This window comes from Malurus melanocephalus, unplaced genomic scaffold (assembly GCF_030028575.1).
Source record: "Malurus melanocephalus ecotype Western Australia unplaced genomic scaffold, MMel_1.1 scaffold_219, whole genome shotgun sequence".
In the NCBI taxonomy this organism is placed as follows: domain Eukaryota; kingdom Metazoa; phylum Chordata; class Aves; order Passeriformes; family Maluridae; genus Malurus; species Malurus melanocephalus.
Window position 1 is genome coordinate 114,495 of NW_026623451.1, and position 15,773 is coordinate 130,267.

Sequence of the window (15,773 nt, forward strand, 5' to 3'; positions counted from 1 at the left end):
GAATTTTTTTTCAGTTCAGCTCATGCCAAATGGTCATTTGATGTGAGTGGACAACCTGTACCTTATTCTCGGAATTACACCAGGAGAACTCATGGAGAGATACAGAATTAATAAGTGGGATACCATAAAAAGAGGATGCAAGTATTAGYGGCAGGTGGTTATTAGTGTGCCAGAAATTTCTAATTCAACTACCACACTGCTATTATTTTTTAGTTAAGACCCCTTACAAATATCTAGATCTTTCAGGCTGACTTCTAATAGTAGCACTACAAGAATTTAATAGCAAAAACCTAGAGAGCAAATATTTGCCTTTCCGGCTTTCATGGATTTAACTCAATTGGCCTTCAACTGGTCACGCCACAACCTGCYGCCCACAGCCTCTGATGGAAGGAGTCTGCATTTAGTAACATAAATACTGGCTGCTTTATCTCATACCCATGTCAAGGTGAGCCTGTCATATAAAGAGACCCATTTCCCTTAGCACCAGTCTCTGTATCAAGTCCTGCGAGAATGAAGTTCCTGGCCCTGCTTTTCCTGCTGTCAGGTGTGTAGATGCCCTCGCCTTTGCAGGGGTACCCCCGGGCCTGACTCTAACCACCCTGTGTGTCTCTCTCTCTGCAGTGGGTGCAGCCAGCACCGAGGTCTCGCCCCGGGCCGTGTGGCTGTTCCGCAGCATGATCAAGTGCACCCTGCCGAGCAGCCACCCGCTGCTGGACTTTGCTGACTACGGCTGCTACTGCGGCTTGGGGGGCAGCGGCACTCCGGTGGACGAGCTTGACAGGTTCATAAGACTTTGCTTTTACAAACTTCTTTCCTTGCTTGTACTTCCCTGGTTCAGCTTCATCTTAGCTGGCCCTGCCTATGAACATTTRCAAAACTCTCTGTCTGTTGTGAACATTTCTCTCACAGATGGATTCAAGGGRAAAAGGATGTGCACTATCACACCTTGATGCCTTATTACTAAGAAAAGATATAACTAGTGCAACTCTGCTTTCTCTTCTCTGGCATCACAGCACAGTGTGCTCATTCCAGCATTTTTTTTTTTTTGCAGCAGCAGTGTTATGCCAGTAGCGCAGATGAAGCTCTGCACAGTCTCCCCGTGCTTGACCATCAACACGTGCAGGGCTAGGCTGCAAAATGCTAGGAAATGGCACAGGCAATTTAGGGATCACACAAGTCTGGCAGCCAAGACTTGGATTATGTTGGCTGAGAGCTCATAAACTACCACACACTGAGGGATGTGTAGGGTAAACACTGGCTCTTGCTTTCCCTATGCCAAATAGACAACTGTGAAGGTGCTCCAGTTGCACACATGTACCACACACCTCTTGGACCATGAGCCGGCTGTATCCCTCTGAGGTCCTTGGCGTCTGCCCTCTTATCACTGGGTATCTTTTTATTGTTTGTTGAAGCAAATCTAATGTATTTGCATTGTGTCTTGCAGGTCAGTTGAGCTTGCAATTCTGATATTTTCTGAAGTTTTTCTCCTTGTTTCCCAGGTGCTGCCAAATACATGATAACTGCTACACAGAGGCAAAGAAGATMGAATCCTGCCGATTCTTCCTGGACAACCCCTACACTAAACTGTACCGTTACAGCTGCTCTGATGGGCAGATCACATGTAGCAGTACGTCTAATTCCACATCACTCCACTCCTGATGCTCTGCAGTCTCTCTTAGGAAGGAGCAGGGCTGTGTGACACTCCCCCCTCTGTGGCAGAAAGGCACAGTGCAAGTTCTTGCCAGGRGAACTAGTTGCTAGAAAGAGGGCACCTCACACAGGCACTGGAATGAGTATTTTCTATTTAACCCACAATTTAAGGTTTATGAAGATGTGTGGTATCACAGGATATGGGGAAGCCTATCTACTCTCCAGGGGATTGAGTACCTTTCTGGGGGCCATTGAATGGCCGGGAACTGTTACATGGCTTCTGCCAGACACCACTGATGAATAGTGGAGCCTTTACAGGGCTCTGGAATGGAGGTAAAAGCAGAGAGGCTGCAGGGAAGGAACGGGCAAGGAGATGGCTGGGCTTAAGTATACAGCTTTGGGTGCAGTGGGTTAGCAGGGAGAAGCCCAGGCAAAACAATAGCAGGAGTGAAAGGGGTACACCATGACACCAGAAATGCAATCCCCAGCCACTGCAGCGCCTGGCGAAGGAGCTGCGGGCTCTGATCGCTCCTCTCGTTCTCCTCCAGGCAAGAACAAGGAGTGCGCCATGTTCATCTGCAACTGCGACCGCGCCGCTGCCATGTGCTTCGCCAAGGCGCCCTACAACCCCAAGCACAAGGAGCTGGACACAGATAAATACTGCAAATAATCGCACTCGTGCCTCAAGGCGGCCGCAGGACCAAATAAATAATTAAACTAAACCGGCACTCCCTGCCGCCTTCCACCGCCGCGCGAAAGGGGGGGGGGGGGGCTGGTTGTGAGGGAAGGTGCGGCGCGTGCGGCGCCCCCCGTTCGCTGATTGGCCCTTGGAGGCGGCGGGGGCGGGGCGCAGCTGCTCGCGGCCTCGCGTGCCCGGCCCCGCCCCTCCCCTCAGGTACCTCGCGGGTACGGGCTGAGGAKGGGCTTGCGGCTTCCCGCCCTCACTCTTCCGAGACTCCTCAGGGCGATCGTCCCTGCTCGCCATCATCCTCTCGATGTTACTCAGAGCGACCCTCTCTTCCTTACCTTCCCGAGTTTCCTCAGGGCTCCCCTCCCGCCCGCCCGGAACTCCTCAGGGCGCCCTTCCTGCCCGCCCTCATCCTCCCGAGGCTCCTCAGGACATCCCTCCCGGCCGCCCTCACCCTCCCGGCCGCCCTCACCCTCCCTGGGCTCTTGAGGGCGCCCTTCACGCCCTTGGTCCGCCGCCGTCGCCTCGGGCTGCCCACGTGTTAGCCACAACACAGCTGTCCTTCTTTCCCGGGGCATCGCTGCGTGAGGGTCTTGAGCCATTTGGTGCTCCCTATGCCTGAGGGGCTCCTGTGTGCTCACCCTGGGGAGCCCTATCCCTGCCYGGCGCTGTTCCGCGTCAGGAGCTGCAGAGGAGGCACTGTTCCCAGTCAGGACCTGCACAGAAGGAGGTAATGTTGGCCTGGAAGGCAGGGAACCCCTCTGCCCCACTTTTCCAGTACTTCCAGGGTCCTGTGCCCCCCATCCTTGGAACTGGTTTTGCCGGCAGAGGCTTTTGGAGGTGTGGGTGAGCTCCTGGGGTAGGGTCTGTACATAGCTCTGCTTGCTGGCAGGTCAGGAGGAGGGCCCTGGTTCATCATCAGAATGATCTGTACCCAAACATGGAGCAGAATCCAAGGATCTGAGAGGGCTCTAGGAAATGAGAAACAAAAGGTGAAGGAAGAAGCTGTCTTGATATGTTATTGGAAGCTACTTGCAATCTTTCCTACTGAAGGTATATATCTTTGAGGGTATTAGAATGATAATGAGAAATGATAGTGAATTTTCACTTTGTTCTTTTTTTTTTCCTTAAAAAAGGAGAAAAGACTGACAGCCAGACATTGCATTTTATGGGACTCATTTAGATTGAGTCCTAGTTTTGTACCAGTATTCATTGCTTATTTTTCCTCAGGTGTTTGKGTACATTAATTTTCTGGAAACACTSAGTACTTCAAGTCCTCCACAAAAATCTTGAGGATCCTGGATGCGATCCCATCATATGGCCAAAATGAATCATTTTTAGGGCTGGAAGAGCAAGATGAGGTCTCCTGTACTCGCATACTAACTTAAAATTCTCTGAAATTGTTGTTTCTAGAACAGTAAATCTCCTAAGTAAATGTTACTAAAATCCCCTTGTAGTAATAAGTGATAAACCTCATTGCAGAGAAAAATAGTAAAATATCACTATCATGAAGGAACCCTGCACTTTTGAGCTGTATTGTCACAAGTGGGGAAGATTGCTGGGGTGCATTGGAAGCATTTCAGTCTCTGTTCGTATGAATTTTGCCTGTAGCAGGAAATCTAGATTTGAGGTGAGCAGTATATCTACTGGCATTCAGCATTTGGGGCATGCTAGCATTCCATAGATAAACCCTGTGGATAGATAAAGGCTAACATTCATTCTGTATCAGTCTTACTCCATACAGATTTTATAAGCCTGCACTTATGTTTGKTYCCTTGATCAYGCTCTCATTTCCATGCCACTTTGAWGATGTGAAAGACCTWCYATTAAATCCAAACATCCTCCCCATCCATGGGGAGCCTTCCCACATAATGCAGAGTGTCAGGCCCTAATGAACAGCACAGGTGGGGAGGCTSAAGGGGTTGTGCAAAGCTGCTCATTAGGGCTTTGAGGAACGTTGTGGGAAGAGCCCAAGAGCAGGGMTAGTAAGTGCCTGAACTGGTTCACTGCCAGTGTATGGTAGTACAAGGAGTGTGTGAAGATCTTCTGCCATGCTGGCCTGTACTTCTGTTCCAAACCAGAAAGGGAGCACCTGGAACACAAGGTATCTATCCCTGTACTGAGGCCSTACACAGCACCACAGCTGGTGCGTGATATGCTAGAGTGACAGCAGCCCTGTGGACTCATACWGCAGAACTGAAGTCTCAGTCTCTTATCTTCCTTTTCTCTATTGTTGTTTCCTATGCCAAGATTTTTCACTCTCTGCAGGGAGAGCTGAACTACTCTTTACTAYATGGGCATTGCACAGATGAAAAAGAGTGCTCCAGCTGAGGGGAGACATGCAGAGAGCAAACAACTCTGCTCCTGGTAATAATCCTGTGTCRGTTTCTGTTTGGGCCTGGAGACCAATTCCAGACACTCGCACTGKTGCTCATCCTCTTCAGGCTCAGCTTCTCTTTTACTCTGCCATTGTCTAATTAGTAGTGCAGAAGGGAAGAAGTGCAGAAAGTGGWACTGGGGTATCTTTCCTTAGTGGGGAGGGAGATGACAGGGAGCTGTTCACAGAATTGCAGGAAGAGTCTGGAACAGTGGTTTTAAAGCCCATCTGGCTTGACTGTGCTGTTTACCTGCCTGCTGCAAAGGCTGGGAATGGGTGACAGCCAAGGCAGTCACAGGGGAAGAAGCACACTCTAGAAGGTGGATTTAGTCACCTTCACTCCACTGAACCTCTCATGTTCTTCATGGCCAGGGTTTGGGGTCATTTTTCAGAAGTACTGAACGAGCAGGTGTGTCTATAGGAGCAATCTGACTGTAAGATGTAGAAGGCTGCACTTAATACCACAGGCACCAAACTCCCTGGGCCATCTGCGTTTTGTGCTGCCCTCACTGGAGCTCAGTATGTGAAATACCTTCATCAGGCTGCTGGACTCAATTACAGTGTGCTCTGAGAATTTGCCCAGAAACAAAGACAAGATTTGCCAAATAGGAAATAGCTTTTATTTGCTCTGGGTAAATCCAACCCCACTTTCAGAGGAGCAGAAGAAAAATCCATTATAAGGTACTCTCAGCTCCTCTATCCAAACTTTAGGAGAAACATATGTAAGAAAAAGGGAAGAGCAAAAGCTGTTGATTCRGCTCATTTCATGTCATGGTTTTTGATGTAGGAATTTTAGGCTCTCTCAGGCATTTCTCACTTGAGCAAATTTCTTAATGGTATCTTGGGGAGCATGTTAAGGAGTGAGGTGCTCTGATCCTGCTCTAAAAGAAGTAAATTTTAGTACTACTGGATCAATTTTGCAGAAAAAAAGGAAACTTCTTCATCTCAGCCTCATATAGTTCTAGATGTTGTTGTATACTCATTTACACATAGTAATAAACCATGCACAGGAAATTTACTGTAATGTTCATTTTTTTGTAAGTCACTGTCCTGGTGGCTTAAAAGTATAATCAGTGGAGAGCTGGGGTAATGACTCATCTGATAGTGATGCTGAAGAGATATCCTGTCTCCTTTCCCACAGGCTCAGCTGCAGAACCAGAGAAGAGRCAGGGGTGGGTGTGGAAGATTTAGTTACCTGTCACAGAGCTAATTCCAMGACTTGCTTTAGACTGCTTGGCAATGCTCCCACACCTTTTCAAAATGCTGGCTCTACTGGCACTAAACCTGCAGCCTCTGGTTTTGACACACCAATGTCATGCAAGTTTCAAGGAGGGGGAGAAGAYGATGTGGATAGTGAGAAACTCAGCCCCAGTTCCTCTGCTAAGGAGGCATCAGTGTCTCTTCTTACAGGGAAGAAAACATGAGTATGTGGAGACTCTGCTGTGCTTTAGGCATGATTTCTGCAATAGCTTTGGTTAGTGGGACAGCTGTACTATGGACAGGAAAGCTAAAGATGGAGTGACATCGGTGAGCTTTGTTTACTGCCAAACAACAGACACTGAGTCACTGGAAAGTGGCATCACCATTCAATGAGAGCAGAATGCAGGTGGGAGTCCTGAACTGTTCTTGCTTGGCTTCTAAGTGAAACTGTCTCTCCTCTGACCCAATACAGCCAATCTTGAACTATGTTAAACATCTTAATGCCCTCTACCTTCTGCAGAAATTGGGTGCCTTATGTATCCCTTAGATTCTCTGCCTGATTTGCTCCTTCCGGGCATGGATTTGAATAGACAACAAAGCAAAAATGAACTTTGCATCATGTGGTTGGTTGTCCTTGCTTTGCTACTTGACCTTGTAGCAGATGACTCTGGCATCCTTGTTYCCAACTGCTTGTTACAGTTCTTGTCAAAATATTAGTACAAGGTATGTTTCTTGTAGAGTAGGAGGGGCACTTGGAAAACTCCAACAATTAAGTCCCTCAGAGCCAGAAGGGGAATGGTAGACTCATGCAGATGGTCAGATCAAAAATTTAGTGTCCTAGTTTGTGCCAGGTTTTGTATTTTACTTGGTAAATGGTTTGATATGGCTTACAATATCACCCTAAAGATCAACAAAAAATGGCTATCCACTAGTGATRGATCTCCTGTTATGAGTGTGGAAATAGCACCTATTAATAGAGATTGCCTCCTGAGGGAGACCTACTGCACAGATTTAATTCTATTTCTCTCTTAATTCATTGGTTGCTAGTAATGACATCCTGCATTTTTGCAATGGAAAAAAATGAATCTAAACTGGCTACTGAGAATGTACTTAAATAAATCACAGGAGGGAGAGAAAATTACAATGCAGATAGTCTCAATCTTGTAAACAATTTTAATTGATTTCTTAGCTATTCATTAATTAAATAACATCTTCCAAATATGCATCCTGGAAAATGTAGCCGCCTTGYTGAAAGTGCTGGTCAGATTAGCTTAAAGTAACTCCTCTGCCATCTCAACAATATTTAACTTTTAAAGGTGTCAGATAGGAAGCAGTTTAGCTTGTCAACTGACAGTTGAGAGAAATACTGACTTCCCCTCCTTGCTGGAAGACATCAGCCTGATGGCCTGTGCTTCCAAATAGTCTCTTAGAAGAACAGTGTTGTTGTTCAGCTTTTATTTTCAACCTTTTTTCTTTTAAATGACAACTGCAGTACCTCTTGCCTCCTTTCCTCTTTGCACACTACAGTTTCCCACCAGTGTCATTGGATCCCCCCAGCAGTGTCCTGCTTTCCCACATCGCCCTCCTGTGCTATAGCCTCAAATTACCTGGTCAAAATCCCTGTCCCCCTTCTCCTCTGGGGCCATTTACAAGAAAGGTACTTTGTCCTCAGATACGGCAGAACAATTATCCCGTCCCAGTGAATGAAAAGGCACTGTTTACAACGGCAAGGTAAGGCAGAAAAGTACTTTTTTTCCATCATCGTTCTATTTCCTGGTAAGTGGAGATAGTTTCAAGGGGGAGAACTGGAGAGGCTGATATGTGCGACACTTGCTGCCCTCTCCTGGTGCCCTCAGCGGTCGTGCACTGATCTCACTACTGCCTCTTGGAGTTTTTCCCTTTCTGAAGATGAGTCCTGTAGGAGAGGAAGGAAGAAGCTGCTTTATCAATTGAATTGATTATTTTACACAGCAGTGTTTGATTAGGATTAGCGGGACCAATTAAATAAGGAACAGCTTTTGAATTGTCAGTTGCAAAGACAATAGTTGTGATCAGGTTCTCTGGAACTAGAGGTGATCCCCTGTAGTTTCCCAATAGAAACAAATGGACTGGCATCCTACACTGCTGACTCTTCTGCATATTCTTGCCCAATTCTCTGGGAGTGCAAGCACTTAGTTTTTTGTTTGTGATTGTGGGAAACAATATTAGGGCCCATTAAAGCAGACTAGTTACAGATTAAAATTTGCAGCCACCTTTTGGTACACAGTGTGGGAACATSCTGTCACTCAGTACATCTCAGTCTCAGCATTTGCCAGGAGCCCATATTCTTAACCTGTAAGGTGACTGACCAGGGAAGGTACTCACCTTGTAAAAATAACCTTAATCCTGATAGCTACTGAAGCTCAGCCGGTTGGGTCATGTGCAAACTATCAAAGGCAGCAGCTCTCCACAGCGGGAATTCAGCTTTAAGGATGCAAAGTGATCTAACCTGGTGGGCCCAATGTTAAGGACTGCAATTGGCAGCTTCTTCTCCCGGGCAGCAAGAGCAAACCTGTAACCAGAGTATACCTGCAGGAGTACCAGAACACAAAATTACTGGCAGCTTAGGCAAAAGAAGAGTTACAGAAAGGAATAAAATATTTGCTGTTGGCAGTGGGAAAMGGGGCTGTACAGACATGCTGTGTTAGGCAGCTGCACTCAGCTCAGGTAGGAAATATCTTTGTTTAGAGTGCACTGAAAAGAACAGCTTTTAACCTCTGTCAGTGAAGGATTTGCAGTTTCTTAGAAACTGAAACTTCGGAACACATTGAAGGGAAATGTCCTTGTCTTTTAGTAAATCTCTGCAGCAGTTTTTGTTAGTTATCATAGGTACTTAAATGCTGCACTTTGATGGTTCTCACCATGGCMCAGCTTAGGTAGTACAAGAACGAACCTAAGGCATTTCAATCATTTCTGTACAAAGGATTATAAGCTTAAGAAGTGCAAGCTCAAGGAATTTGTATCCAGTATYCTGAAGCCAAGAGAATCACAATCAGACAGCCTTGGTTTTATCTCCTTCTGAGAGGCATTAAGAGTAAGGTTTTTTTTTTAATGTAATAGAACTTGTTTCTGAAAAAAATTATCTTATACAAACACTATTACAAAAGCTTCTATGAGTTTAGAAACCCCTGTTGTTTAGCTACCTTACCTTATAGATAAGASRCTAATGGAGAAAACACATTGTGATRCAAAGCACAATCCTAAGCAGGAGAGATATTTCTCTTATTGAGAATTTAATAAGGAATCCTAAAATCTGGTATTTTCCACAGTGTGCCATGAGGCCTAAAAAGCTGCCAAAGGCTAAAAATTTCATATTAAAAAAATGTGAGGAATGAATTGTATCAGGTATCTTGCCTTTATGGACAGTTGTGACCTGACGGAGGAGGCAGCAGAGGTCTGAAAGGAATTATTTAAAGCAGCATGAGGTAGGCTGGCAAAGAGTGACAGGGAAGCCCAAACAGGTCACCCATAAAGCCAGATTCCAACCATAGTAAAAATAAAATAAAAYGAAGCTCTGCAAAGGCTGATCAGATCCACAAGCCATCTGTAGTCCTAAATTGTGGGACCAGGGATCATTGCAGAAGAATAGCAGAGAAATAGGAATGCAGTGTGGGAGGCAGACCTAMTTACCTGCATAGAGGATCCTGCCACCAGCATGGAGTCTGATTCTGCCAGGCGCTGGTGTACAAAACTGACTTTTTCCTTGCTCACTGTGTCTCCAAAGAATGTCACATCAGGCTTCAGGATTCCACCACATTTATAGCAGGCTGGGACTTGGAAATTGCGCACCTGCTCATCCGTCAGGAACACATCCCCATCTGGAGCCACACCGAACGCTTCAGCTTTCCAAGTAGGATTCAGAGCTTCAAAGTGCTCCTGCAGCTCAGAACGCAAGATTTGGTCTCCACAGGCCAAGCACAAAACCCTGAAATTCAGAGCAAAGTCTTAATGGAGAGTTTCATGTCAGCTGAAGATCTGACGATTCTGACTCGTTCCTTAGGAAAAGGGAAATTAATGCAGGCTTCAAAAGATGTGATCCAAACAATGCGCTAAAAAATGGAGCAGTGGTCATGTTTCTTAAATACCATACTGTGACCCGCACTAGGTCGTGATCTTTTTCTCCACCCCAGCCCAACACCACCTTCGTGCACATCATCTCCAGGAACACAGCATGGACATTTTGCCTCCTTTCTCAGCAGCTGACACTGCAAGCCTGTCAGTCACCCTGAGCAAGAGCCCACTGACCAACCCCCTGTGCCAGCAGCTGTACCTGTGTGTGCAGCCGTGCAGCTCCGTCATGCGCTGGCTCCCRGCCTTGGTGTGAAGGGCATCCACATTCTGGGTCACCAGCCAGTGCAGCTTGCCCAGCTTCTCCCACTCTCTTAGWACCAGGTGTGCCTTGTTTGGCTGGTGAGAGGAGAACTGGGGCCAGCCCACAAAGTTCCTTGCCCAGTAGCGCTGTCGGGCACTAGCGCTGCGCACAAACTCAGCATGCTGGACGGGCCGTCTGTCTGTCCTGGCATAGAGCCCAACRCCCTCAGAGCGGTAATCTGGGATCCCTGACTCTGTCGAGATTCCAGCTCCAGTCATTACAAACAGCCTCTTGGAGTTAGAAACAAAGCGCTGCAGCTCCTCCACTTCCATTGGATCTGGGGGAAGACAGGCTGGCACGAAATTCAAGTTTGGAGAGGCTCTGGAGACAGAATGGGATCTGAAATGATGGAATCTGAAGACTCTGAAAACTCCAGACCACTTCCTGGCAGGGAACATGTTCAGCTAAAAGGCAAAACCAGAACACATGGCAGGTAAAAGAAAGCAAAAAGCATGTCCTTAATGCTATTTTCTTGGGATTCTCTGGGAAATGATGCTGATAGTATTCTTTGCTCTCTTTTTAGTAAAGAAACAAATTATTTTGGAAACATTAATTAAASCCCACCATCCAAGGACAGCTTGTTCCTTCGGCAGTGTGGAACACTGAGCATTGAGGACAGASAGTTCATAGCCCTGACTTGCAGGGTTCCTCCTGTTCTGTTCTGGTGTGAAGAATGGCTGCCTAATTGGACTTGTAAAGAACCCAGAAAGACCTGAGCATGCAAAGTCTTTCCCAGATATGTGCAACAGGCCACAGAGGAAATGGGAGGAAGGCCAAGCACCTCACCCCAGAGGCACTGGCTGGTTCCTCCCCAGAAGACACCCTTTCTCTGCTTTTTAACATTCTGCCTGCTCCAAATCAGTCCTTTCTACTTACCGCATCCTTTGCACAGGATGTAGGAAGAGAAAGAAAAACAAYATTGAAATGTTGTTTCTCCTGGACAAAGGCCTTGACTGGAGTCACTCCTGTGTGGTGTGTTTTGGGTTTTTTTTTCACAAAGGCCTAACCAGAACAGGGCTTGAAATGGGACTGAAGATAATTAGGGCACTGTCTAAATGCCTTTGGTACCTCMTCTTTTGTGGGTGCCACCTCCCCAGACTCAGTGGGAGCTGGAGGGGTACTGCTTTTCTTCTCAAGCAGACACAGGGGCTTTCTGAGAGAGATCATCCAAAGTGTGTGGGGCAGAAGGAATTGCCTGGCAGGTAGGAATGGGGGGGATACCCTGCTTCAAGGGAAGAATGACATATATTGCTGGGGACAAGCAGGATGACTTTGCTAATTGGTAACCTGGAATTGTATGCAGGACCTGTTGAGACATGAGTGGATGGGTTTGGACTTTGATTTTGTTTGGGCTTTCTACGACTCTGCAGTTCTTTCTCCATTTAATAATTCTAAAACTATTTTTTTTTGGGCCTCTCTATGGTTTTGCATACAATGTACAAAAAGGTTTGAAAGCAACAGTCCTGGGAATTGAGTGTCTGGTWTTTCTGCCTCCTGCAATCTCCCTCAGCCGAGGGACTTGTACAAGATGTGGCAGATCAAGGAAGGATTTTATTTACTGATAGAAGAAGACAATATCCTGAACACCTAAACTTCAGATATATTTAAATATTGCTCCATTTACTGTAAGATCTAGTACTTGGGGGCAGCTGGGGACTTAGATATATCTGAATTTTAGGAGTTCAGCTCTAAGTATTGCAATAGTAAATTGATGATAGTGGCAAAGAGTAGATTTGGCTCAGTTACTCTTTAGTTCTCAAGGTTTTTTGTCATCATCAGTTGAAATGCAGGGAAGATTGGGCAGACTCCATTGTCTGAATTACTTTTTGTATGTAAGCAGTGATTCTATTTGCAATGATTTTTGATTTGTTTTGCTGTTTAGCAGGAGCTGTGTTGGGCATTCCCTCTAAGAGGTTTAATTTCCCATATGAATTAATTAGAAGGGACAAAGTCTCCCAATAAACTAATTTGCTTTGAGAGTAACTTGTGTCATGATGCTCCCCAAAGGCTGTTAAGCCAGTTTGATGGTAATTAAATTGCTTTAGCTGATGAAAACTCTTCATTCCTGCCCCTTATCATCAAAAGATCTCTCAGAAGGAAACGTTCAGAGGGGAAATTAAATAGAAATGTAATAGGGGTTGGCCCACAAGAGAATGAAAGCAAAAATTGCAGATACATTTGAAAGCTGCTGGACTATGGAGAAAGTTAAAGGATAGAATATTTCCAGTGAAATACAATATAGGATAGAATATTTMCAGTCAATACACTCTGCTTTTAGAATGGAAGTGCTCAGTTTTAAAAATATAACTTCTGTATATAATAAGTGAAACTGTTTAAACGTACCTAGGGAGAGCTGAGGCTAGAGTCTGTTTTTAGCACACATCCAAGATCCTCCCCAGAAAAARATCGGGCAAGGTTAAGGCAGAAGAKAAACAGGATTCTGCAAACGGCTACAGGCCCGAAATCCAGAGGGATTCCCACGTCATCCCGGTCTCTTGTGCTGTGATAATGGCGGGGGCGGGGTAACAGCCGAACCGAACCCGTCTAATGAAATGAGAAGGATACGGTGAAAAACGCTGAAAACTCACCTTTCATGKTGCTGCCATTCCCGGCCGCGGAAGGACAGGGCTGGCCTGCCGGAAGGGGAGCCCTCTGGGAAATGTAGTTCACGGAGAAAAAGAAAGCCCTAAGCACAAAGACTACAACTCCCATGTGTCGAAGGGCGGGGGTGGGGAGCGAAAGGTGTTTCTACCATCCTAGCACCTGAGTCAATTAGAAAACGCTCAGAGCTTCWTAGCAGCCTTCGTGGAAATGTGCAAGATTAAAATCCGATTTAATTTGCTACAAATGCATGTGATAGCTTTGATAAAATGTATTGTACATGCCTGTCTTTATAAAAGATGCATTTTCTTTTAGTTCTGATACTAACAAGTTTTAGGCTTGAAATATGACTAAATAAATGGAAGAAGGAAARGTCCATCGAGGACTGATAAAGACATTTCCTCAAGTGCAGGAATTAGGGCCAACCTGTCTGCTGCCGCCTCTGTGCCCCCTGGCTGGAACCCATTGTGCCTCTCTGTCAGTATCGACAATCAYCAGATAATTTGTACAGTTTGCCTGGAAATAAGGAGTTTAATTTTTTGGTTTTTGTTTTTTTTTTTAATTTAAAAAAAAAAAAATCTTCAAATGAGCCTTATTTTTCTGAGGAACAAATAATATGAAGAAGGCCAGACTGCTGCATGGTAGCAGCCTGGTGCAGTGGATGCTCAGCTATCTTAAGAGACAATGGGTTTTTTCTGAAGATTTGGACTGCTTTTCAAATGTATTCACGGAAAAGCTCTCTTTAAGCTGTTCAAAACTGCTTTCAAAGCAGAAAATTTTAATCCACTTCTTGTCTCTTGCAACTATGTCAAAGCTCAGGTGAAGCYGAGCCTGTGTGTAGCAGTGTGTAGTTTTGTGAACACAAGGAAGAATCGCATTCTGCTCGCTCGGTGTGCGGCGCCACCCTGCCTGTCCTTCTGCCATTGGGCAGAGGTGTGGAATGCAACCCTCTTTTTGGCAGCTTTGTGAGTCTAAATTACTTTCAGTGATTTATATTTTAAGAGTTTAAACGTGTTTTTAAACTGTTGGGTGATGACTTTSCTTTGGTGGCACCAGGGTGGCAAGGGCAGGTGGCACCTGGCAAACCCCATTTCCCCGTTGCCCCTAACTCAAGCAGCACCTTCCCAGACGCTCATTACCATAGTGCCCTCCCGGCAACCTCCGCGGGTCCCGGCGGTGCGATACCGGGCCCCCAGTCTACCCCTCTGCCCACCCCCGGTCCATCCGTGGCCATCCCCGCGGGGCGCGGGCTGCGGGCGGGGAGCGCGGGCGGGCGGGGCGCGGGGCCGTTCCGCACGCTCTGACCTCTGCGGCGGGGCGGCGGCCGTGGAGCCGGGAGGGCAGCGGCAGGGGGTAGCTTTGCGCAGTGGCAGTATCGTAGCCAATGAGGTTAATCCGAGGCGCGATTATTGCTAGTTGAAAACTTTTCCCAATACCCCGCCATGACGACTTGAAATATAGTCGGCATTGGCAATTTTTGAGAGCCTCTACGGAGGCCGAWTTTATGTGGTTAAAAGATAGACAATTAAGGATAAAAGTGTCATGTGCTTCTTGGGAGATCTCTCTCACAAGCAACCTTTCACTAGCATCGGGGCGCCTCCGCTTCTAATTTCACGAACCCATTGCTTCTTCAGCACCTTTGAAAGAACAACACTTTAACTTTTTATCTAAAAGAGCCCTCAATTTATTAAACGGTGTGGTTTGCAGAAACAGGTGGTGGAGATGCTCGGGAAGGACTCGGGCCGGGATGGGGCTTCCCGGCGGCTGTGACCATTCGGGACCGGCCGGGGTGCACRGTCCGGGGCTCTCCTGCTGGAGTGGCGGAGGTGGCGCGGACCCCTCRTTCCGCGCGGGGCTGCCCGCGGTGACGTCGCGCTTATTTTGCATATCCCCTCCCAGCAGCCTTCGCGAGTTTAACGGYGGCCCAGAACGGGGGGAGAACGGGGCCTCCCGGTCCCGGCGGGGCGCGGAGCATGYGGGGCTCGCTGCCCGGCGGAACGCGGAGAGGAGCGGCTAAGTGTAAAATCTCGCCCCGACCTAGGTGGCATCCCCGGGGCCAGTGGTGGCGGCGGCGGGAAATTGACGGTAGCTTTGCGCAGTGGCAGTATCGTAGCCAATGAGGTTAATCCGAGGCGCGATTATTGCTAATTGAAAACTTTTCCCAATACCCCGCCATGACGACTTGAAATATAGTCGGCATTGGCAATTTTTGACAGTCTCTACGGAGACTGAATATTGTGGTGAAAAATAGATGAATAACAAAAATTACAGGTTGTGTTGTATTTGGCTGACGGAGCTTTGGTTAAGTCTGTGGAATCTTATTACGTGGGACAGTACGGCYCTTGTTCTGTCGTCCCTGTCATCGTCTGCTCCCGCCAAATCCGCGATTTAATACAGTGAGGGCTCCTTTACATAAAAAGCTCGTTTCGTTTTCTTTCAAAGCTGCTGAAAAAGGAATCGGTCGGTGAAAATAGWAGCAGGGGGGCTGAGGTGCTCAAGGACGATTTCTCGTGTAGCTTGTTGAGTGGGATCTTTCAAAAAGCTCGGCGTCTCAACAGGTAGCTTAGGCAGTGAGAAACCGGGGGGAGAGTGAAAGTCTGAGTTGTGCATCGCTGGCTACAGAAGTCTTCTAAAACCTATTAAGGAACACCTCTAGTGTRAAGTACTGTAACATCCATTTTGTGTGCATTTCTTTATGTATATCMTTTGGCATCACTTGCTAATAAAAAMCCCCAACCAACAACAGAAAAAGACTCCTTATTGCCGAAGAAATCACCAATCCTTACTCTGGAAAAAGCAGCTGYTGGTGTCAAATCCCATTATATAAGTAAACCCCATCCCTTCCT

General features: G+C 46.7%; 2 protein-coding genes and 2 non-coding genes across 5 annotated transcripts; 3 read left to right on the top strand and 1 right to left on the bottom strand.

Moving 5' to 3' along the window:
* Positions 1-70: 70 nt before the first annotated feature.
* On the top strand, positions 71-2,352 carry PLA2G1B (phospholipase A2 group IB). Its single transcript, XM_057374215.1, has 4 exons — positions 71-544; positions 622-781; positions 1,500-1,627; positions 2,199-2,352. Exons 1-4 carry the CDS (start codon positions 511-513, stop codon positions 2,318-2,320), a joined length of 444 nt encoding a protein of 147 aa, XP_057230198.1. The 5' UTR covers positions 71-510; the 3' UTR covers positions 2,321-2,352.
* Positions 2,353-5,665: 3,313 nt separating this feature from the next.
* Positions 5,666-12,971, bottom strand: SIRT4 (sirtuin 4). 2 transcript variants are annotated; one of them, XM_057374183.1, is made up of 5 exons: positions 12,915-12,971; positions 10,225-10,730; positions 9,585-9,879; positions 8,280-8,483; positions 5,666-7,830 (listed from the first exon to the last, which is right to left on the bottom strand). In XM_057374183.1, the coding sequence occupies exons 2-4, from the start codon at positions 10,722-10,724 to the stop codon at positions 8,331-8,333; spliced, it is 948 nt and encodes a 315-aa protein (XP_057230166.1). In that variant the 5' UTR covers positions 10,725-10,730; positions 12,915-12,971; the 3' UTR covers positions 5,666-7,830; positions 8,280-8,330. The 2 variants fall into 2 exon arrangements, with proteins under 2 accessions (XP_057230166.1, XP_057230165.1); XM_057374182.1 differs by lacking the exon at positions 12,915-12,971 and adding an exon at positions 12,670-12,908.
* A 1,311-nt stretch (positions 12,972-14,282) lies between these two features.
* On the top strand, positions 14,283-14,423 carry LOC130578279 (U4 spliceosomal RNA). Its single transcript, XR_008965855.1, has one exon. It is a non-coding gene; the product is annotated as a U4 spliceosomal RNA (small nuclear RNA).
* A 591-nt stretch (positions 14,424-15,014) lies between these two features.
* On the top strand, positions 15,015-15,155 carry LOC130578280 (U4 spliceosomal RNA). The gene has a single exon (XR_008965856.1). It is a non-coding gene; the product is annotated as a U4 spliceosomal RNA (small nuclear RNA).
* Positions 15,156-15,773: the final 618 nt, after the last annotated feature.